At 41.6% G+C, this 17,862-nt stretch overlaps 1 protein-coding gene across 4 annotated transcripts in view; it reads right to left on the bottom strand.

Annotated features, from left to right (window-relative positions):
* LOC121894358 (membrane-associated guanylate kinase, WW and PDZ domain-containing protein 3-like) overlaps nt 1-16,449 on the bottom strand; it is a 127,370-nt gene extending 110,921 nt beyond the window's left edge. For 2 of the 4 annotated variants that reach the window (XM_042406901.1, XM_042406902.1), the window contains exon 1: nt 15,178-16,448. In XM_042406901.1, coding sequence (XP_042262835.1) covers nt 15,178-15,484 — 307 coding nt within the window. In that variant the 5' untranslated portion in view covers nt 15,485-16,448. Of the gene's footprint in view, nt 1-15,177 lie in introns of all 4 variants that reach the window. The other 2 variants (XM_042406899.1, XM_042406903.1) reach the window with 2 other exon arrangements.
* Nucleotides 16,450-17,862: the final 1,413 nt, after the last annotated feature.

The following is a 17,862-nucleotide window of genomic DNA, read 5'->3' as shown; positions in this document are numbered from 1 at the left end:
GTGTGTGTGTGCATACTCTTATGTGTGAGGGTGCACATGTGAGTGTGTCTTTTTGGATTTGTTTGTAGGTATGTTCATGTGTGGGTGAATGCCAATGGCAGGGTTGCTCAGCCAGGTATAAAAACAGCCATCCAGACAGACTAGGGCTCGGGGTCACAGTCAGCTATGTCAAAACACAAACTGGCTCAGTCTGTAATGAATCAGAGGAGAGATCATGATGCCACACTGCATCATATGGCCTCAAGCACCAAAGCACAGCCCCAGTACCTCGTATCAAAGCTAACAAATGTCTTGAGAGGGTAGATAAATATGTTATAGGCTTTGTAAACTTTAACTGGGTAAAAACAAGAAGAAAGTACTTAAACATATATTTGTTGCATAACTATGTCTTTACTTTATGATCAAGTAGAAAGCAGTTAAAAATGACAGTTTTGAGAGTAATTGAAGCACCAGCTTCCTAAATGTGAATATTTTCTAGTTTTCTTAGTCATCTATGATAGTAAACTGAATCCCTTTATGATTTAGACTGTTGGTTGGACAAAACAAGAACTTTGAAGACATCACCTTGGGCTCTAAGAAATTGTTATGGGCATTTTTCATTATTTCCTGACATTATAGACCAAATAATTAATCTATTTATCAAGAAAACAATCATCAGATTGATTCACAATAAAAAAAATAGTGGTTACGGCTCTATAAATGTGTAAATTACAGGAGTCAGATGCTTTGTTATACACTTTATATCAATTTATGTAACACGGTCCTTTGTTGCTTTAAAACAAAGTCCAATTTTCCAAAGAAATAGTGAGATGATGTACCGCCAGCACTAAATCCCTCTGCAACACTACACACAACAGGCCTGGACTTGTACAAGATAGGGAGGTCAGAGAGAGAGAGAGAGAGGGAAGAAACACAGATGGAGTCAACAGATCTGTATCAAAATTTCAGAGGTAAAACCACAATTTGTGAACGCGTCACTGACGTTGCGTATGAAATCGCAGACACAGAACCGAGCGCAACGGAGCAGACAACAGCACGCCCTTGAACGACGGGAAGAGAAAGTTGACAGAGGAGAGTGCTGGATTGTTAAATTTTATTCGTCACTTAACTACAAGACGAGATAAAAGGCTGTCAGCAACACGGGCCTGTATGAACACGTTTTAATTTAGAGACTGGTGACATGGATTCGTCTGCACCCACAGCGAATGTATATACACAAGTGAGGTTTTATGTTTTGTGCGGTTGCCGCTATATGATCTCAAGCTTGTTTGAAATGCAGATGAATCAAAAGAAGTTGTATTCCAGTGTGAGAAACAAATCTTCAAAGCGCTCACATATTGTAAGCACACAAAAGGGAAGCAGCAGCAGTCGGGTGTCAAACTGGATTCTAATTGATGACTGTCTGTCTTTTAATCCACACTATGAAAACTTTTTCAAAGGCTTACTGTAGGATTTTACCTCGGAAACAAACTTATGTTGCTTGCTTTTATGTTGAGTCTAGGAACAAATAAATACTGTGGTGTTCTTTTTTTTTTTTTAAACCTGTTTTACTTGATTATGAGCTCAGATCCTTTGGATGTCAGACGTTGTTCATGTCGCTGCTTTGAGATACAATTTTCAAATATTGTAAATACCTGACTCATCATTGTACCTTGCATGCTGAGGCCGGTCTGCCTTCTCTAGACATGCATAGGCTTAGTCACTGCTATATAATTATTTATAAAGGCCACTTTAGGAAAGCTTCCTTCATATTTATGAGTCTAAATTAGTCAGAAATGTGGAGCTCAGGATTCATTGTTGCTGACTGTCTTTAAAGCTTAAACACAGTAAGACAGCTTTCCCTAACCAGAGGAAGGGCTATGACTGTCACATCTAGGGAAGATTGCTATTACAGATTGTTTTTCATGTTTTTTTTTTTTGTTTTTTTTTTAAGATTTGTTGTATAACATTTTTATTTTGCTACCAGCAGTTCAGTATGCAACTTTCAGAGCCGCAGTGATGTTGTCCAGGGATATCTTCTCAAATTAAACTAAAGTACTTCAGAGCAGTATTATCGCAATCTCACCTCAATTTAATCTGAACAACTTCACAGAGAGAAATTTTCTTTCAAATCCCTCAACTGAGCAAGAAAACCTATCATCATGATGAACTAATAAAGAATGAATGAATCACAGTTTAACACTGCATTTTAAATAGACTGCAGGGAATTGACCTTAACCCTGAAAACTGCCACCAGAGAGGAGAAAATGAGTATTAGCTACCACACTAGGATTTTTTAAGTTAGCTTTCTTTAGTAAGTGATATTAGTGCAGGAAAGGTTGAACTTTGACAGAAGGAAACGTGCTTTAAAACCAATTCAGCCAATCCAACAGTCATAATAATCAATTACAGATAGAGATTTATATTCCATCACTACCTGAGTTAAAGTACAGCAACCAATAACTTTAAATGTACATTTGGGTTTGTACATTTGTTTAAAGACAGACTCGAAAAAATGTCTTCCTTAAACAGCATGACAGCAAAGCATCATAATGCACATATCAAATAACAAAAGAAAAAAAAAAGCTAAGCCACTACAAAAAATTAATTCAGAATTAATTACTACCAATGCAAATTAATTGCACAAAGCTAGCAGCAGCACAAGAAAGCAGAAATTAGTGAGCAGCAATGGCATCACCCACAAGATCTGCGAGAGAAATAAAACAGCCAGTAACCTTGTAACGTTAGCTTATTGCGATTGCCAAGCCCACAAACACTGACTGAACAAAGCCAAGACATCAACTCACATTATGCATATTAGTACGAGCAGCAAATATTTTTAATTTGATCGAGTGTAGCAGTAATTCCTGGCATCTCAACCAGGACTAAACCCTTGAGGAAGAGATGCTGATGTGATCCCAAGCTGCCAACAGCAGGACAGGAAATCCTGCTTCTGGCTTCAAGTACAAGTTTGACGCAGCTATTTAAAGCCAAACTGAAGACATGATTGTACTGTTGGAGGGCGGGTTTGCTTATGAAATAGTATACGAGCAGCAGAGTATTGGCATGTGCAGTATTTGTCGTTGGTCTTATATTGAATGTGCAATATACTGGTACAATGTGCAATACTAGTGCAATATTATTTTACTGGATTTATAAGCTGTCATGGCTTTATTGATTTCATTGGTCTTGTGCGTGTTGTTTTTGTTATGTATGAATGATTGTATAGGAGATAAATGTTCTGTGATGCACCACAAGTATGGTTTCCAAGAAAAATTTCCCTAAGGGGACAATAAAATATATCTTATCTTAAAAATGTAACAGATAATAATTAAATGATAATAAATCTCATAAGCTCTGCCCCCTGGAAAGTGGAAACACATCCCGCTACTTCAGACCAAAGTTCACACTAGCTTACTGGGAACACAGAGTGCTGCTAACATTAACTAACTAACACATCAGGTATCATTATCAAGTAAGATTAAACTTACAGAAATATTGCAACAATAGTCCAACTCAGTGCGAGTCCCGGAGCCTTGGAGAGCAGCAGGTGAGCCAACTGTCAATCAACCAGTCTTCAAATCTTATTAATGGAGCAATAATTTCCAAAATGACCAACAGCACACTAATTACAGGGAAAAAATTAGCAGTTGAGACCATAATTACTCATTGAAAAACAATTATTGACTCAGTATTTCTGGAGAGAAGTAGATGCTTTTTGAATGGGACTCAGATGGAGTTGGTGTTTTTTGTAGCCAGCATCTAGCGTCCGTCGGTGGCATTGCACTTTAAGGCACTCCTGCATTGGCCTCAACCTCAAGCTGTGGTAGTTGCCTACACACCTGACAGAGGGCTCCTCCAGCTCCAGCTGCCACCACTCAGCTCTGGTACTCCTGCTACTCTTACGTGCTGCTGTGAAACACATTTTGGATGGTGGATGGCTAGAGAGGCTAAAAAGCATAATGAATGTGATGTTAATCAGCACAAGCCACTCTGCTTCTTGATTTTATGTATTTAAATCAGTGGTGAAACATGTGTTTTATGCAATGTAGTATAAACAAACTTAGTTCTTCCTACTTCACTGTGTGCACTATGAAAGAGGTTAACATTACAGGTCATAGCAGCTACTGTCAATTACTTATTATGGGAAGTGTTGTTAAGTAATGTGAGGTTCAAAGTATTAAGAGAATGGACCGACAGATCTCTCTGTCAGCACAGGATGGATGCTGATAGTATGGTTACAATATAATGCAGTGCAAAGTCTATCATATGCCTTCCTCTTCCTGCACACCACAACTGTATATTACACAACAGAGTTAACCACAGCTGTTAACAACCATGGCTCGTCCATCTGTCCCCTCCCTGATGCCCTCCCTTCATCAGGCAGGACGACTGTGTGAAGCTGTCTGTAATCAGATTAAGCAGCGACTGGGTGACTGGGGCTTCTGCATCCACCCATCATTCCATCCCACTGTTAGTAACATCTGCGTCATGTGGAGAACCATGTGCATGCTGCGAAAGAGACAGATTAATGTGCTGGTGTGTGTGTGTGTGTTGTGTGTGTGTGTGTGTATGTGTGTGCGCACGTGTGCTTAGACAGGAGAGAATAAGTGTTACAGCTCTCCATTTTTGTTACATTAACAGGTCCAATGTTGACATTCACAGTCTGTGCTGTTGGTGTCACCTTCAGAATTAAGGATGCTCTATGTTCAAGATGTGACATAACACATACATCCACATACAGACACACACACACACACACACACACACACACACACACACAGACAGCCACACTTCAGTCATCCCTTGCCTTTGCAGTGATACCGGGTATGTACTATACTGCAATGGAAACCAAGCACAAAGGCTGGGCAATGTATGATATGAGGTATAAAATGTTATTTGCATAACTAGTGTCGTTTTATAATGCTGTCCTCAGTGATGTGTTTTGTATTCACTCACCATAAAATTATATAGAGGCAATAATAAATCATTTGTGGTGACAATCAAACGAGAGGAGATTATATCTGAATAAAAGTATAAACAGTGTTATTACAAGAAAAGGCTTAAACAAGACATCACATTGATGCATTTTCAATAGAAAGGACGCAAACATCATCATACACTGGAAATTAAGGAAAATATCAGACTTTATTTCCCAGTCCGACCTAAAAGAAAAAGTGAAAATTACATTTAAGTCCTGAGAAGAGAAGAGAAGAGAAGAGGAGAGGAGAGGAGAGGAGAGGAGAGGAGAGGAGAGGAGAGGAGAGGAGAGGAGAGGAGAGGAGAGAAGAGAAGAGAAGAGGTCGTATATGGTTGTCTAGAATACCTGTGTAGATTTAGCTTGGGCTGTGTCCCCGGCTTCGATGCCATTTATCATTGTATCATTACTGAATCAGAATCTAGATTATCTTCCTCTTGACAGAGAAGTACAAGCGAGGGCACATCTTGACAATTAGGTGCGCTGAGATAACCCTAGGACACAGAGTGCCTCTTGCTGTGCAGCCTCTAGGAGCAGACATGTACGCTCCACACCTGGTAAAGGGCTCTACAGCCACTCAGATCCTGCCTGCCTCGGCCTGGCCTGATCCATCCTGCCTCAACCCTAATGTCTCATTGGCATTCAGTCACACGCCTGCAGCAAATGGCGAATGGAAAGCTTGGAGCTAGCTCACCGCTATTAAGATTCTACAAAGCCAGCCGTTCCCCTGCCGCCACAAGCACACAGCGAATCACACAGCCAAGGAATAATAAAAGAGCTGGGGAAGGGATGAGCGTAACAGCTGGGCCAGCCAGTCACACAGCCAAGATACAGTGATGGGAAAAGGATTTTGGTATAAAATCTGAAAGCTCCACTATTCATAAAGTTTATGAGGGCAGTGGCTTGGTTTGCTGTTCACACTGCAGTATCTACTAAAGAAAATTATATACTTCAAGTGGCTAAATCACCAGTACAAACGCATAATCGCATTGGCCCCAGTCAGCCCCTCCATCCCACCCTCTGTCATCTACAAAACCACACCGTGACCACTTCATGATGAGGCGTATTACTGGCAAGCCTCCCATCATGAACCTCTGAGAGACAGCAACCCCCCAGCCCACCAACCCTGCCTGTGTTTATGTCTGCCTATCGACATCCCCCCAGAATCCTAAGCTGCTTGCTAATCACCCTTTGAAAGAGCAGACTAATTCAGATGTCAAGGCCCATTACCTGTGAGCTGTCTAGAGGTGACCTGAGCCCCTATCTTGCGGTGATAAACACCAGTTGGAGGATAATGCACATCTGGATAATAGGAAAGTAGGAAGTGACATGCTGGCTAAGTGTGCAATCACTGAAGGGAGCTGAAGGGGGGGTGGGAGTGGGGGGCTATGGCGTGTAGCAATCATTGTTGCATAAAGATAACGTCCTTCATGACAGCGCTGGGTCAGTCAGCCACCGTATGGCTTCTGTGCCTCTGGTAAAATAAACAAGGCTCTCAGACCGAGGAGTGACTCCTCACCAGCCGTCCCCTCCAATCTGCTCTCAGACACTGACGGAGACAATGCTCAACCAAAAGACGACCCATGCCAGACTCACATCTGGCCCTTTATACCCCCCCTCCCCAAATCCAGTTTCACAGGAGGTGACTGATGCACTCTGGGAAGCAGACAGCAGGAAAAGAGCTGGAATTATTACACGTGGGATAAACACTTGTATCTTCAGATTGTAGCTACATATCACACATAAACTTCTTTTGGGGATTTTTGAGCTCCTGCTATGATCCTTTTTTGATGATTACATATTTAGGGGTCTTTTCTGTTTCCAGGGGATAAAATGATAAGACTAAATCTGTTTTTTGTGAAACCATCAGGTACTGGAGCTGTACACCAAAGTATCTCTGGACATTTACTGAATTGATAGACAGCTAGTGTATAAAACATTTTAGAAAAAGAGAGAGATTAATGACTAGAGGCAGCTGTGGTGATGGGCAGAGAGAAGCAGAGCTCCCCACAATGCAGGCAGAGGGAACAGTGGGTAATGAGGGCAAATAGGATGCAGGTCAAAGAAAAAATAACCACTTTCAGTACCCATTACTCCTCGTCTATTCAGTCAGCAGTGAAACCCACCCCCAACTGCAAATTTAACTCCTCTGTTAGAACACTATATCCAACTAAAATTGCAAAAAAATTATTTTATAACCCCATAATAAATACATATTTACCGAGCCAGGATTAGAAGCAGTCATTATATGGCAGTATGAACACTAACAGGCATTTAAGATGACAACAGGGTCTTTAATTGGAACAGGGACTGAAGGCACCGAGGAACTGAAATCCCCAGAACCTCCCACTGATAAAAAAAAAAAAAAAAAAATATCCCAGAGGAAATTGTACATACTGTAAACACCCAAATGCTATTTGTATGCTTTATGGCTGTATGACCAATGCTATTGTAAGCTACTATAGACAATGCAATTAGAGAGATAATTCTCCTATGTTGAAGATGCAACTTCCCATAATGGGCTTTTTCTATGTAGTGTAGGTTTGCGTTGGAGAGATTATGTTGTTTGCTTGTACTGGTATGCCCCCCCCCACCCTCGGCCCCCCCACCATCCCCTCTCCATCCCCCTTCTCTCGATCCAATACACACACTGCTCATTAAACACTGCCACTATGACCTGAGTCCACCACTCTCAGCTCCCTGGGTATTTGATCACCGTAATATGTCCTGAGTCCTGACCCAACGCCGCCCAGTGACAAATTAATTTATGATGCCGGGGCCAAAATTAAGGTTTACAATGCAACTCGCACTCTTACAGAGGCTCCAATATGGTTTTTTCTTTCTTTTTTTATACACTAAAAACACTTTTTCCTATTGGTGGCCTCAGGACAGATGCCAGGAAGGATTTCTAGTTCAGCGAATCCAAACAGGGATGTAGTGGAGGGTAAACCCATTTACACTCAACTGTTTTTCTTGCTTATTTGCAGAATGCAGCAGTAACTGATGTGATTATAGGGAAAAACACTGTGTATGACAAAAAACCGTTAATGATTTCTTACAATGGTTTGTTTGTAATGCACTGAAATTATCTAGAAATCATGGTTTAGGAGCGGTTCTACCCACCCACAACACTAAATGTAAGCCTAACCGACATCCATGAAACAAATCTGTGCGTACGTTTCACAACTACACTTTACATTATACCAAGCAATCATGAAACACTCTTATCATCAATCTCAAAATGTATCATTCCAACCTCAAACCATGTCATCAAGCAAGCTGTTTACATTGTGATCATTGCAGGTGTTGGTGGAGTGTGTGTGTAGAGCAGCACCAATTTGATTAAAGTGGGAATGATGAGAGAGCTGGGGACTGGGAGTCATGTTATGCTTTTTTTAAAGCTTACTGCTTTACTCTAATACCATCAGTTATCACTCACATGCGCACGCACGCACATACACACACACATACCAGTGGCTCTAGTATAGATGAATTATTGAGGACTTGGAGTAGGGTTGGGAGCAACTTTACGCTCGTTTGTTTTGTAGTCGCATTACGCCTCCACCCACCTTCCCCCACCGACTCCCCCCCCCCCTCCTCAGCCCCCACAAACACACTGCGTGGCACAAGAGAATGGGCTCTCTACTAGAATGCTTTGCAGTAGCATTATTAGGAAACTGGTGCAGTATTGTACTGCAAAAAACAAGTCATAAACCCTGGTATTTAGTGTTAATATCTTACTTTGCTGAAAATAGCAGGAAGATCTGTTTCTGAAGCAGATCGAGATCATTTGTTTACCCCATTTTAAGTTTTTTTTTCTCTTGCAAAACAATTTGAAATGAGTTAAACTGCATGGGGAAATGTAAAAGTCATTAAGCACTTAGAGAGCAAAGCCTCAACTATACTATTCACACACACACACGTGTTAAAAAGAACTGATTTCTTCACCTTTGTTAATCGTGTTATGTTGGAAACTCCTCCACAACCACCAAAAATTAATCGATTTCTTCACCCCATCTAGCTGCCAAATTTCCTAAGAATCCATGTTTTTTTTTAAAAAGATATATAGCAGTCAGGCAGGTCTTTAGGAAAAATGATGATTTTAAGCCTTAGTTTCATTTTAAATCATGTGTCAAGATGGACACTTTGTACAGTGTACTTTTAGATCTATTTCTGTGTATGTGCGTGCATGTGTGTGTGTGTGTGTGTAGTAAGACAGCATCACTTCACTACAAGCCTGACAGCTGCCTCAGGCACATATGGGAGACGCTTGATGAGAGTCACAGAGGACAAACAAGCTGTATATCAACAAAATACTTTGTAGGATGATATAGCGAAAGACCAAACAGATACAAAGAAGCGTAGCGTGGTTACAAAGAAATAAATTAACTAAAAAGGGAAAACAGACAAATCCCTATTTCCACCTATTAGAGTCCAAAAGTCTCTTTAAATATCGTTAATGGTTATGAATATAATAATCATTACCACACATTTCTAATGACAATGTCACATTAAAATCAATTACTGGTGAAGGGCTTCAAATTATGCTGGAAACTGCATCATAGTCATCACAAGGACTTGGATACTAATATTCTTAAAAGAAGATTAACATTACTCTGATAAAGACTATTGACAGAGCAACATCTCTCTGATCCAAAGAGTGAAGGGAAGAGAGCTCTGAGAGAAAGCAGCAGCGAAGGTTAGTAAGACATAAATGAGACGAGGTGAGAAGGTTGACAATATTCAGCTATGGAACGACACCCCTGCTAATTGTCATACTCTGCCGCCGTGGCAACCGTCTTGCATTTACCGTGAAAGTCTTCCTCAAGTGTCCCCTCGCAGCACAAACAACCCACACTGGCTGATGAGTGTGGTGACATGCCAGTGCCCTGCTCGTGTTAACAAAACAAGAGGGCTTGTGATCAAGAGTTTGCTGCTGCACTTCTCATCTCGAACACCGCTCGGGGTTAAATATTATAACGATCAGATAATCAGCACATGCTGGGAGTAAGCTTTAAAGCAGTGGTTAACAACCTTTTTTTTTTTATTTGATGTACCCCAACGGCACTTAATTAGATGAGCTCAAGTAGCCCTTCATCAACACAAACGGTCAAAATGTGTTCTTCTAAGTGGATTTCAATCTGGATGCTATTTAACACTATTAATAACTATATAAAAGTTGATGTTTCAATGAATTATTCATTATTTTTAACTATAGCCTTGTCTAGTCTCTTGCTAACACTCTTATTGGCAGCATGTGGTGATAGGTGTGTCCTTCGCAGTCGCCTTATCATACCTGGTAGTTTAACCTACTGGTGATTGTAACAATAAAATCTACTAAAGATTAGTGTCACACCAGTTTGTTATCCGATTTGTATGTTTATTTGCCTCCTATACAGAAATATGTGAATATGTTTTTTAAACAAATTATATATTTTTCCTCAAATTAGCTGAGCTACTCCACAATCTTTCCACGTAGCCCCCGGCAACTACAGAAGTTCCCTCTGGGGTACACGTACTCTTGGCTGGGAAATGCTGCTTTAAAAGGGCCGTACCAATAGTCAACAGATCCGTCTCCATGACAACCATGCCAACTCCATCCGCTAATGAAGATTGTATGATATGGAAGCTCTGCAAAAAGCAAAGTTTAATGCCACTTTTTTTTTTTACAAACGCATCAATGTCAATTTGTGTTGCTCATTTCCAGGTAGTTATTGATATCAGTGTGAAAATCAAATTATAGAGACCTAAAACTTGATCAGAGTGAACATCATGTCTGCTTTTATTGATGTCACATTGTAATCGTGTGGAAATGCAGGTGTGGAAGTGGGAAATCTCTGCTGAAATGCCACACAATGATAATGTAACTGAGACAACAATAAAAGCAAACATATATCCGCTGTGATGGATTACCTCAATGAAACTTTCTGCTGGGCTGATTTTCATACTGTATTGAAATGAACTGAAAACAGCGGAAGCCCGGAAGGAAGGAAACACATATTTAGCAATCGAAAACACTACACTGTGCTTTAAAAAATTGTCGGCAGTAATACAGAGCATATGTATTTGTATTAAACGGGCTGAAACATGCAAAAACACTGCTATGGTTCTTTAAGCTTGTCCAGGAGCGGTGGTGTTGTAATAAATAATCCATTTGCGATGTGTGTGCAGCAGAATTTCGCTGGTGCAATATTCTGCTTATATTTCATTCATATAAGTGTCTAGCAGAGCTTTGCCAAGTTTGGGTTTTATATTCGGTGTTACCCACATTTCAAATTATTAATGAGACACTTGAGAATTCACTACCACCTACAGTTTATTATGTATGCAGTAATCAATTTATCTACCTGTCTATTTCTCCATTCACTTCTTATCTAGCCAGTTGGCACCAATGAGATTACGAATGTTTTTTCCAAAGGGGAGATCTGGCCCAGAAAGCGGTATCAAGGCAGTTGTAGGCAACATACAGTAACATGTATACAATGCAACAAGGTAATTAAAATCATAAAAGAGGTGCAAACATATCTACATAAAGGAATGAGCAGTCTAATAGCAGAACAGCAGGATCGGTGCCCAAGCCTAAACACATCTTAGCAAAACAAAACATAGCTGACTTCTTCATGAAACGGCATTAAAAAAAAAAAAACCCACTCATAATCACTTTACACTCACTAAGAAATAACTCATTCAGCTTTAAATTACTTTGTTATGAGTTCTGTGCCAAAAGGAACTAAGCAGCGGTGTACGTGATGGCTCTCCTGCTTCATTCAGCTGATTGTCAGAAACATCTCTAAGGCGAGAAAAGATGTCTCTAGTTATTCGACCGGGCTCTCTGGGCTGCTGTATTCCCACTCTCGCTCTCAATCCCTTACCCCTCCTTTTTTTTTTTTTCTTTTTTTTTTTTTTTGCAGCCGACTGCAAATCTCTTTGCAGTGACAAAGCATCGCCTGTCAAGAGGATGATTCCATTGAGAGGCACTTCCTGATATGAGAGGTGCATTAATGTGATTAACCCACACTCACTATTGCCGTTTGATACAGGGGCTTAGGGGCTCATGTCACTCTGTATTCTTCTCTATTGGCATGATCAGCAGGTAATGGAAAATATGCTGATGTCTGAGGAGAAGCCACTGAAACTCAAAATGTAATCTAGAGTAAGCAACAAATTATTATCAATAGCGGAATCCATCGCTGCTGTGTTCAAACTCGATTATGTAATTTGTCTTCAGTATTCAAAGACAATCAAATTAGTATCTAAAGCTCAGTAGCTTACAGAACCATTCTGCTAACTTAATATGTCCACATTATCACACCAACAATTACCATCCATTAAGATTACTTACGATATAATGACATCATCCTCAATCATAATGCTGTTTTACCACACCACAAAGGTGTTCCATCAATTAATTACCTGACTGAGACACAAACAGCTGCAGAAGGAAGATGAGGCTTGTACACACGTGTTTCATACATTCACACAGCTAATATTAGTAAAAGACTAAAGAAAGCTTGTTCAACTGGCTCCACTGTACTGCGATGTGAAATTATTCATCTGATGTCAAAGTCATCATCCATTCAGCTGCAAATAAATGGCTACAGGTTGTACGTATTTTTTTTGATTGCACAGCGATTGAAGCTACAGACATATAGGGGGCAGAGCAGAAAATAACTACACAGCGGAAGAGGAAATTCTGGGATGCCATTCATGAACCTTTTCATCAGGCATCTTTTCCAATCCTTAGCTGGGGGTACCGGCTGAAATAGATTCCTGTACCGAGCACAGAGCTTTTAATAGAGGCATCTCCCAGCTTAATCAAAGATACCCAGGAAATGGGCACATCCACCTCATGCTACATTGTGAAGTCTTGGCGTAGGCTTGGTGTGAGCTTCTTTATTTCAAAGCTATATATAAAAAAAAAAAGGTATACGTGAGGACATACGTATGCGAGTGCAGCCTCTTGGTAGCCCCTAGAGAATATATGATGCACTAGAGGCAGCTGTAGAAAAGTAAGTGAAGTGCTGCGCGCAACTCTTTCAGCGCACATTCCTTTTCGATCAATGGCTGAGATAGATAATAGCCTCCATAGAGACTTGCATCCTGTCTCTCTCCATCTCTGCCTCAAATCCCCATTTTTTTTTGCCTTTGCCTCTCTGCACTCTCCGTCTCTTCCCTCCAAGCTCCGCCCCAGCTGTCAGCGGTGGCACAGGAAGCCCACCAGCTCCAGAGGGCAAGGCAGGAAGAGCACAGAGGATCTTGGGAAGAGCACAGAGGAACATCTGGTAGACCCAGAGAGCCTGTCCGTCGCTGCCGGCCCGCCGTCATGTCATCGCAGCTTTCCCGGGCTTCCTGGTAACAGCTGATCCTCCAGGCCCACTGCCTCCATCAGAGTGGAGAAAATTCACTCGCTCAACTCAATTATGCAAGAGGTGTGAATTAAACATGAGGCTACCACACAGGAATGTATACACACACAGCACACAGACGTGCACAATACGTAATCATACAATACAACAACCCCATCTGTATGCTGATGCCAGGGGGGGCTTTGTGAGGCCTTTTTACAAACCGAACTGATCTATAGTGGATGTAGATTTACTTGTGACCGAATGCCACATTCATGAGCACAGACAACATGGACAACTAGGGCAGAATGGTAAGTATGACAGTGAGGATATGGGTGATGAGGAATTTTGCCATCTTTGCCACCTATTACTTCCCTGTGAGCTTTAAAAGAGCAAAAACAGCCTCGCGTGGGAGTCGAGCCTGGAGCCAAATGCAGAGCCGATTTTCTCCCCATCTTTCTTTACGTCTCTCTCCCACTGTTTCTTTGTGTCTCTCTCCCCTCACTCGCTCTCTCTCTCGTTCCTCCATGCCCTTTATTAATCATCCTTGGTTAGTGGGGCAGAGAGCGTGGTGTTAGGAGCTCTGGGGAGTGTAGAGCCATGAAATACACACACACATACACACACACACACACACCTTCATGTGCATGCACACTAATAGGCACTGGACTCATAAATCTAAGCAAACATGTTTTTTCCCCCCCTTTCATCTCTTGTTTGCTTATAAAACATAAAAAAAAATCCAATAAAATATTAACAAAAAAATGCTGGGTAGCTCCTAGGAATGACTACACATACACACACATGCACACACTATCTATAAGTATGCATGTGCGCACATACAGTACAGCTGATCTTCAGGGATCCTGGCCTGGGGTCCTGGGACTCAGCTGCTGCTGCTGATGTAACCTTTTGAACGGTCTCAGTTGCTGTTTAGACATTCAAGCTCAGGCACATAAGCAAAGCAGCGAGCGGGGCCGTCTCTCTCATCCGTAAACACACAACTGTCCCTCCAGTGCCATTAAAACCCTTTACCTGAGCCATTCTGGTTGAGTCAGAAGCAGTACAGTACAGCCATCGCAGCCATTAGACCTCATTATAAGAGTGTTTGGACATTACAGGCAGCATCCTTGGAGAGCTGGATGCGTAGTGATGGGACAACAGGATACAACACAGCTAACCACTCCAGCTTCTGTGGCCAATGGGCACCAGAGTAGCTTGAATAATGGAGGATGTAATTAGGCCTTATTTCTATGCATGTAAGTGCACTTAGGCTAGAAGGCTCCAACTGGGCTACATGCCATTATTACCATTATCACTATTTGATCTCCCTGAGAAAGTGGTGAGAGAATTGGCCAATTAGATATTATGGGACAGTAGGACGTTTAGAGCAGAAATCTGGGATGTCCTTTTGGAAGTATGTAGGGATGTCATGGTGGGTGGGCACAACTAAACTCGCTTAATTTGCCTTCTTATTTTGCCAAGGTTTAGTCAACTTTAGCTGACATGTATAAATTCATACATCACATGGAGACATATGAACCTAATGCAAGTTATATGAAGAGGGAATCTTTAAGGATGAATCTACAAATGTATGTTTTTTTTTCATATTAATTCTGATTTTTCTAATTGTAGGATGTTTGTCTTGAGATGATCATATACTGACAGTAATTGGTACCATTTTTTCTGTTGATCCCTATTACTGTGTGTGTGTGTGTGTGTGTGTGTGTGTGTGTGTGTGTGTGTGTGTGTGTATTATTATGAGGATTACTGTGTTTAGTGGATGCCACATGTCAAAAAAAAAAACGCTCATCTTACAAACAGAGCTCAGGAGACACAGCAGCAGCGGGGACAACAGAAAAAGCAGGGACGCACCTGGTTTGACCGTCTTCAAACGAATCGGCTCCCGAAAGTGGCGTATGACAGCCAGAGTGTCACGGTTTGTAAGTCCACTGACGGGCGTCCCGTTCACCTCCAGCAAAACGTCCCCGTAGTAGGGCAGCTTCCCGACGTGACACACCAGCACGTCCAGCTTCATCTGGCCCAGGTGGGGGAACTGTCCCAGCTCTGCTCCTCCAAGGACCTCCACCACGGAACCAAAGTCTCCCAGGTTGCCCCATGACACCGCGCACTCCACCACTTTACTGGACCAGTGTTTCTTCTTCTTCAGTGTTCTGGACATGGTTACTCCCTTTATCGAATAACTAACGATCTAACTGGAAACAGTCGCCTCGGCTTTCTGTTGTTAAATGAGCGCGAAATGACGCGGCCTAATAAACCCTCCTGAGTTATCCTCCCGACCTGCTGGTGATTTCATCTTCCTGACATTTACGAGGCTGAATATCACCCGTGAATCTGCCGTTGAGGTCTGAGGTTAAACAGGTCTGTCATCCCACGGGTATATATGCTCCGGTGTGCGCGCAGTTGCCTCGGTTGCAGTAATTCCAAGCGCTCCTTGTGCGTAAAACAGAAGAGTTGATAGCGGCGAGATGGTTAAAAGGGAAACAATCAAGGTTTTATGCTCTTCATCGCTACTGTGGAAACATATCCGCGCTGCTCTTCGTCTCTGGAGGAGCCTCCCGATTACCAAGTTGTCAAGACAAAAACGTAAACAGAGACTATTTTACTCATTCGGCGGTAGACTGTGGAGTGTCTGTCGCTGTAATGTAGTGCGTCAACGAAAAATCCCTCATACCTGTGGGCAGGCTGAACATAGACGGCGGCAGCGTTCACAGGTAGGCGGTTTATGCGGTGAAATCCAACCCATGATGACTGAGTCGACGAGACACATCTGCAAACGTTTGTCTGCTACAGGTTTGAACACACCTGGCACCGCCAGGAGAGATGTAGCCAGGCTCCGAAACGCCCCTTTTTACGCTCAGCAGCAGCAGCAGTGGGTTCCTAGTCGCTCAGGCGGGCTCCATCCTCCGGTGTGCTGTGGTACTAAATGAGAAAAACATACTGTATCAGTCCAGAAATGTTCAGTGTAACTTATTGTTATTTTGGCCCTCGTTTAAAATACACAATCCCTGCGTTTATCTGAATGTTTTCAACATGTACAGGACCTGTCTTGCATATCAGAAGTGCAACACAAAAGACTAACTGAAAAACACAAAGCATATTATCATGCTTTTGTCTGTGCTTATGTGCTCTTGTATGTTTTCTTTACATGTTTTTTTATATGCCATCAACCTGCCAGGGAGAAACTAGCCTGTATGGCTAAATCTGGCACATTTAATGGACACAAGTGCTAATGTTACTTAATGTGCATTGTTAAATAAAATAAACATAACATTAAGCGAGGAAAACAAATTACACCTAATTAAGACTGAAGCAGGTATTCTTGAGGAGGAAATTCCGTAAAATCGACCAGGATCAGTGTCTCCACAGCGCCACCTACTGACGTAATCAGATCATTTCAAACGATTTACTGCTCCAGTTCATCCCCCCCTGAGGTTTTTGATTTACATTTGCATACCTACATGCCATTTCACTTGACTGCATTCAACTGCATTTATCCATGCATGATTTATAGATAATTAATTGATTTAATCATTAACTACCACTAGACTGTTATCTACAGATTAGTTTTCCAATTGTTCATACATGAAATGCTTCCAGTAGCCTGTATACTTGTGCAGAGTGCTGTTACTGTATGTTCATGCATACATTACCATCATATAAGTAGGACCGGTGCTGTATATCTGACCTTTTACTCAAGGGGTAACTGTTCTCCCACCTACATGCGAAGCCTACACATTTCATGGCCTGAAAGCACAGGTTTTTCATGAGCTCATACATTTACATAAACTTGTAACAGTGTGTTGTTGTGGAACTGTGCATGAAAGGATTCATGAGATACAACAGCTCCTTTGTCTTTAAATGTTGGTTTTGTGACAGATGTTAATGTAAAAGAGAAAAAAAGCTGCAAGATGATGCAAAACTGAAGTTGTGTTTAAGTGTAGCTTTGGTAGTTAATTAAACTTTGTAAATATCACTTCAGCTCCAGGGACAACTGGTCATGTTTCACAGCATGTTATAAATGATGCACGACTCCTTTTTTGCCAAAATCTCTGGAATAGAGGATGATGGATTTTGACAATTTGGGCATGTTGACTCACAGTACAGTCATATGTCAGCGCTGTGTAGCGATGTCAGTGGAGTTAATTAACTTTATAACTGGAAGCGGGGAACACACCTTCTGTGGTATTTATGAAGCAGCAGTAGTTTCTGTTCTCTGGGTGTGATGCAGTAGAAGTCTTTAAATACAGAGTTGCCACCCTGGACATTGTGCTGAATAATTCATAGCCGTGTAGAGGATGATTAACAATGCTATCATGTCTTTGATGGGGACCGGGCAGCGGAGCGCAGATCCAAACTAAACTGAACTTTAAAAAGGCTGAAACGGAAATTGTCAGGTTCAACTCGTATCCGCCGTTTCCTGAGATTCTACCGGATTTACGGAGGAGGGTCTTTTTTTTTTTCTCTCAACGTCATGACTGATGATAGATTAATAATTTTTTAAGGCCCACATTAGCTGGCTTTGTGTTGGTTTGACAT

This window comes from Thunnus maccoyii, chromosome 3 (genome assembly GCF_910596095.1).
Source record: "Thunnus maccoyii chromosome 3, fThuMac1.1, whole genome shotgun sequence".
NCBI classification, from domain to species: Eukaryota; Metazoa; Chordata; class Actinopteri; order Scombriformes; family Scombridae; genus Thunnus; species Thunnus maccoyii.
This window is presented reverse-complemented; position numbering and strand designations above follow the sequence as displayed.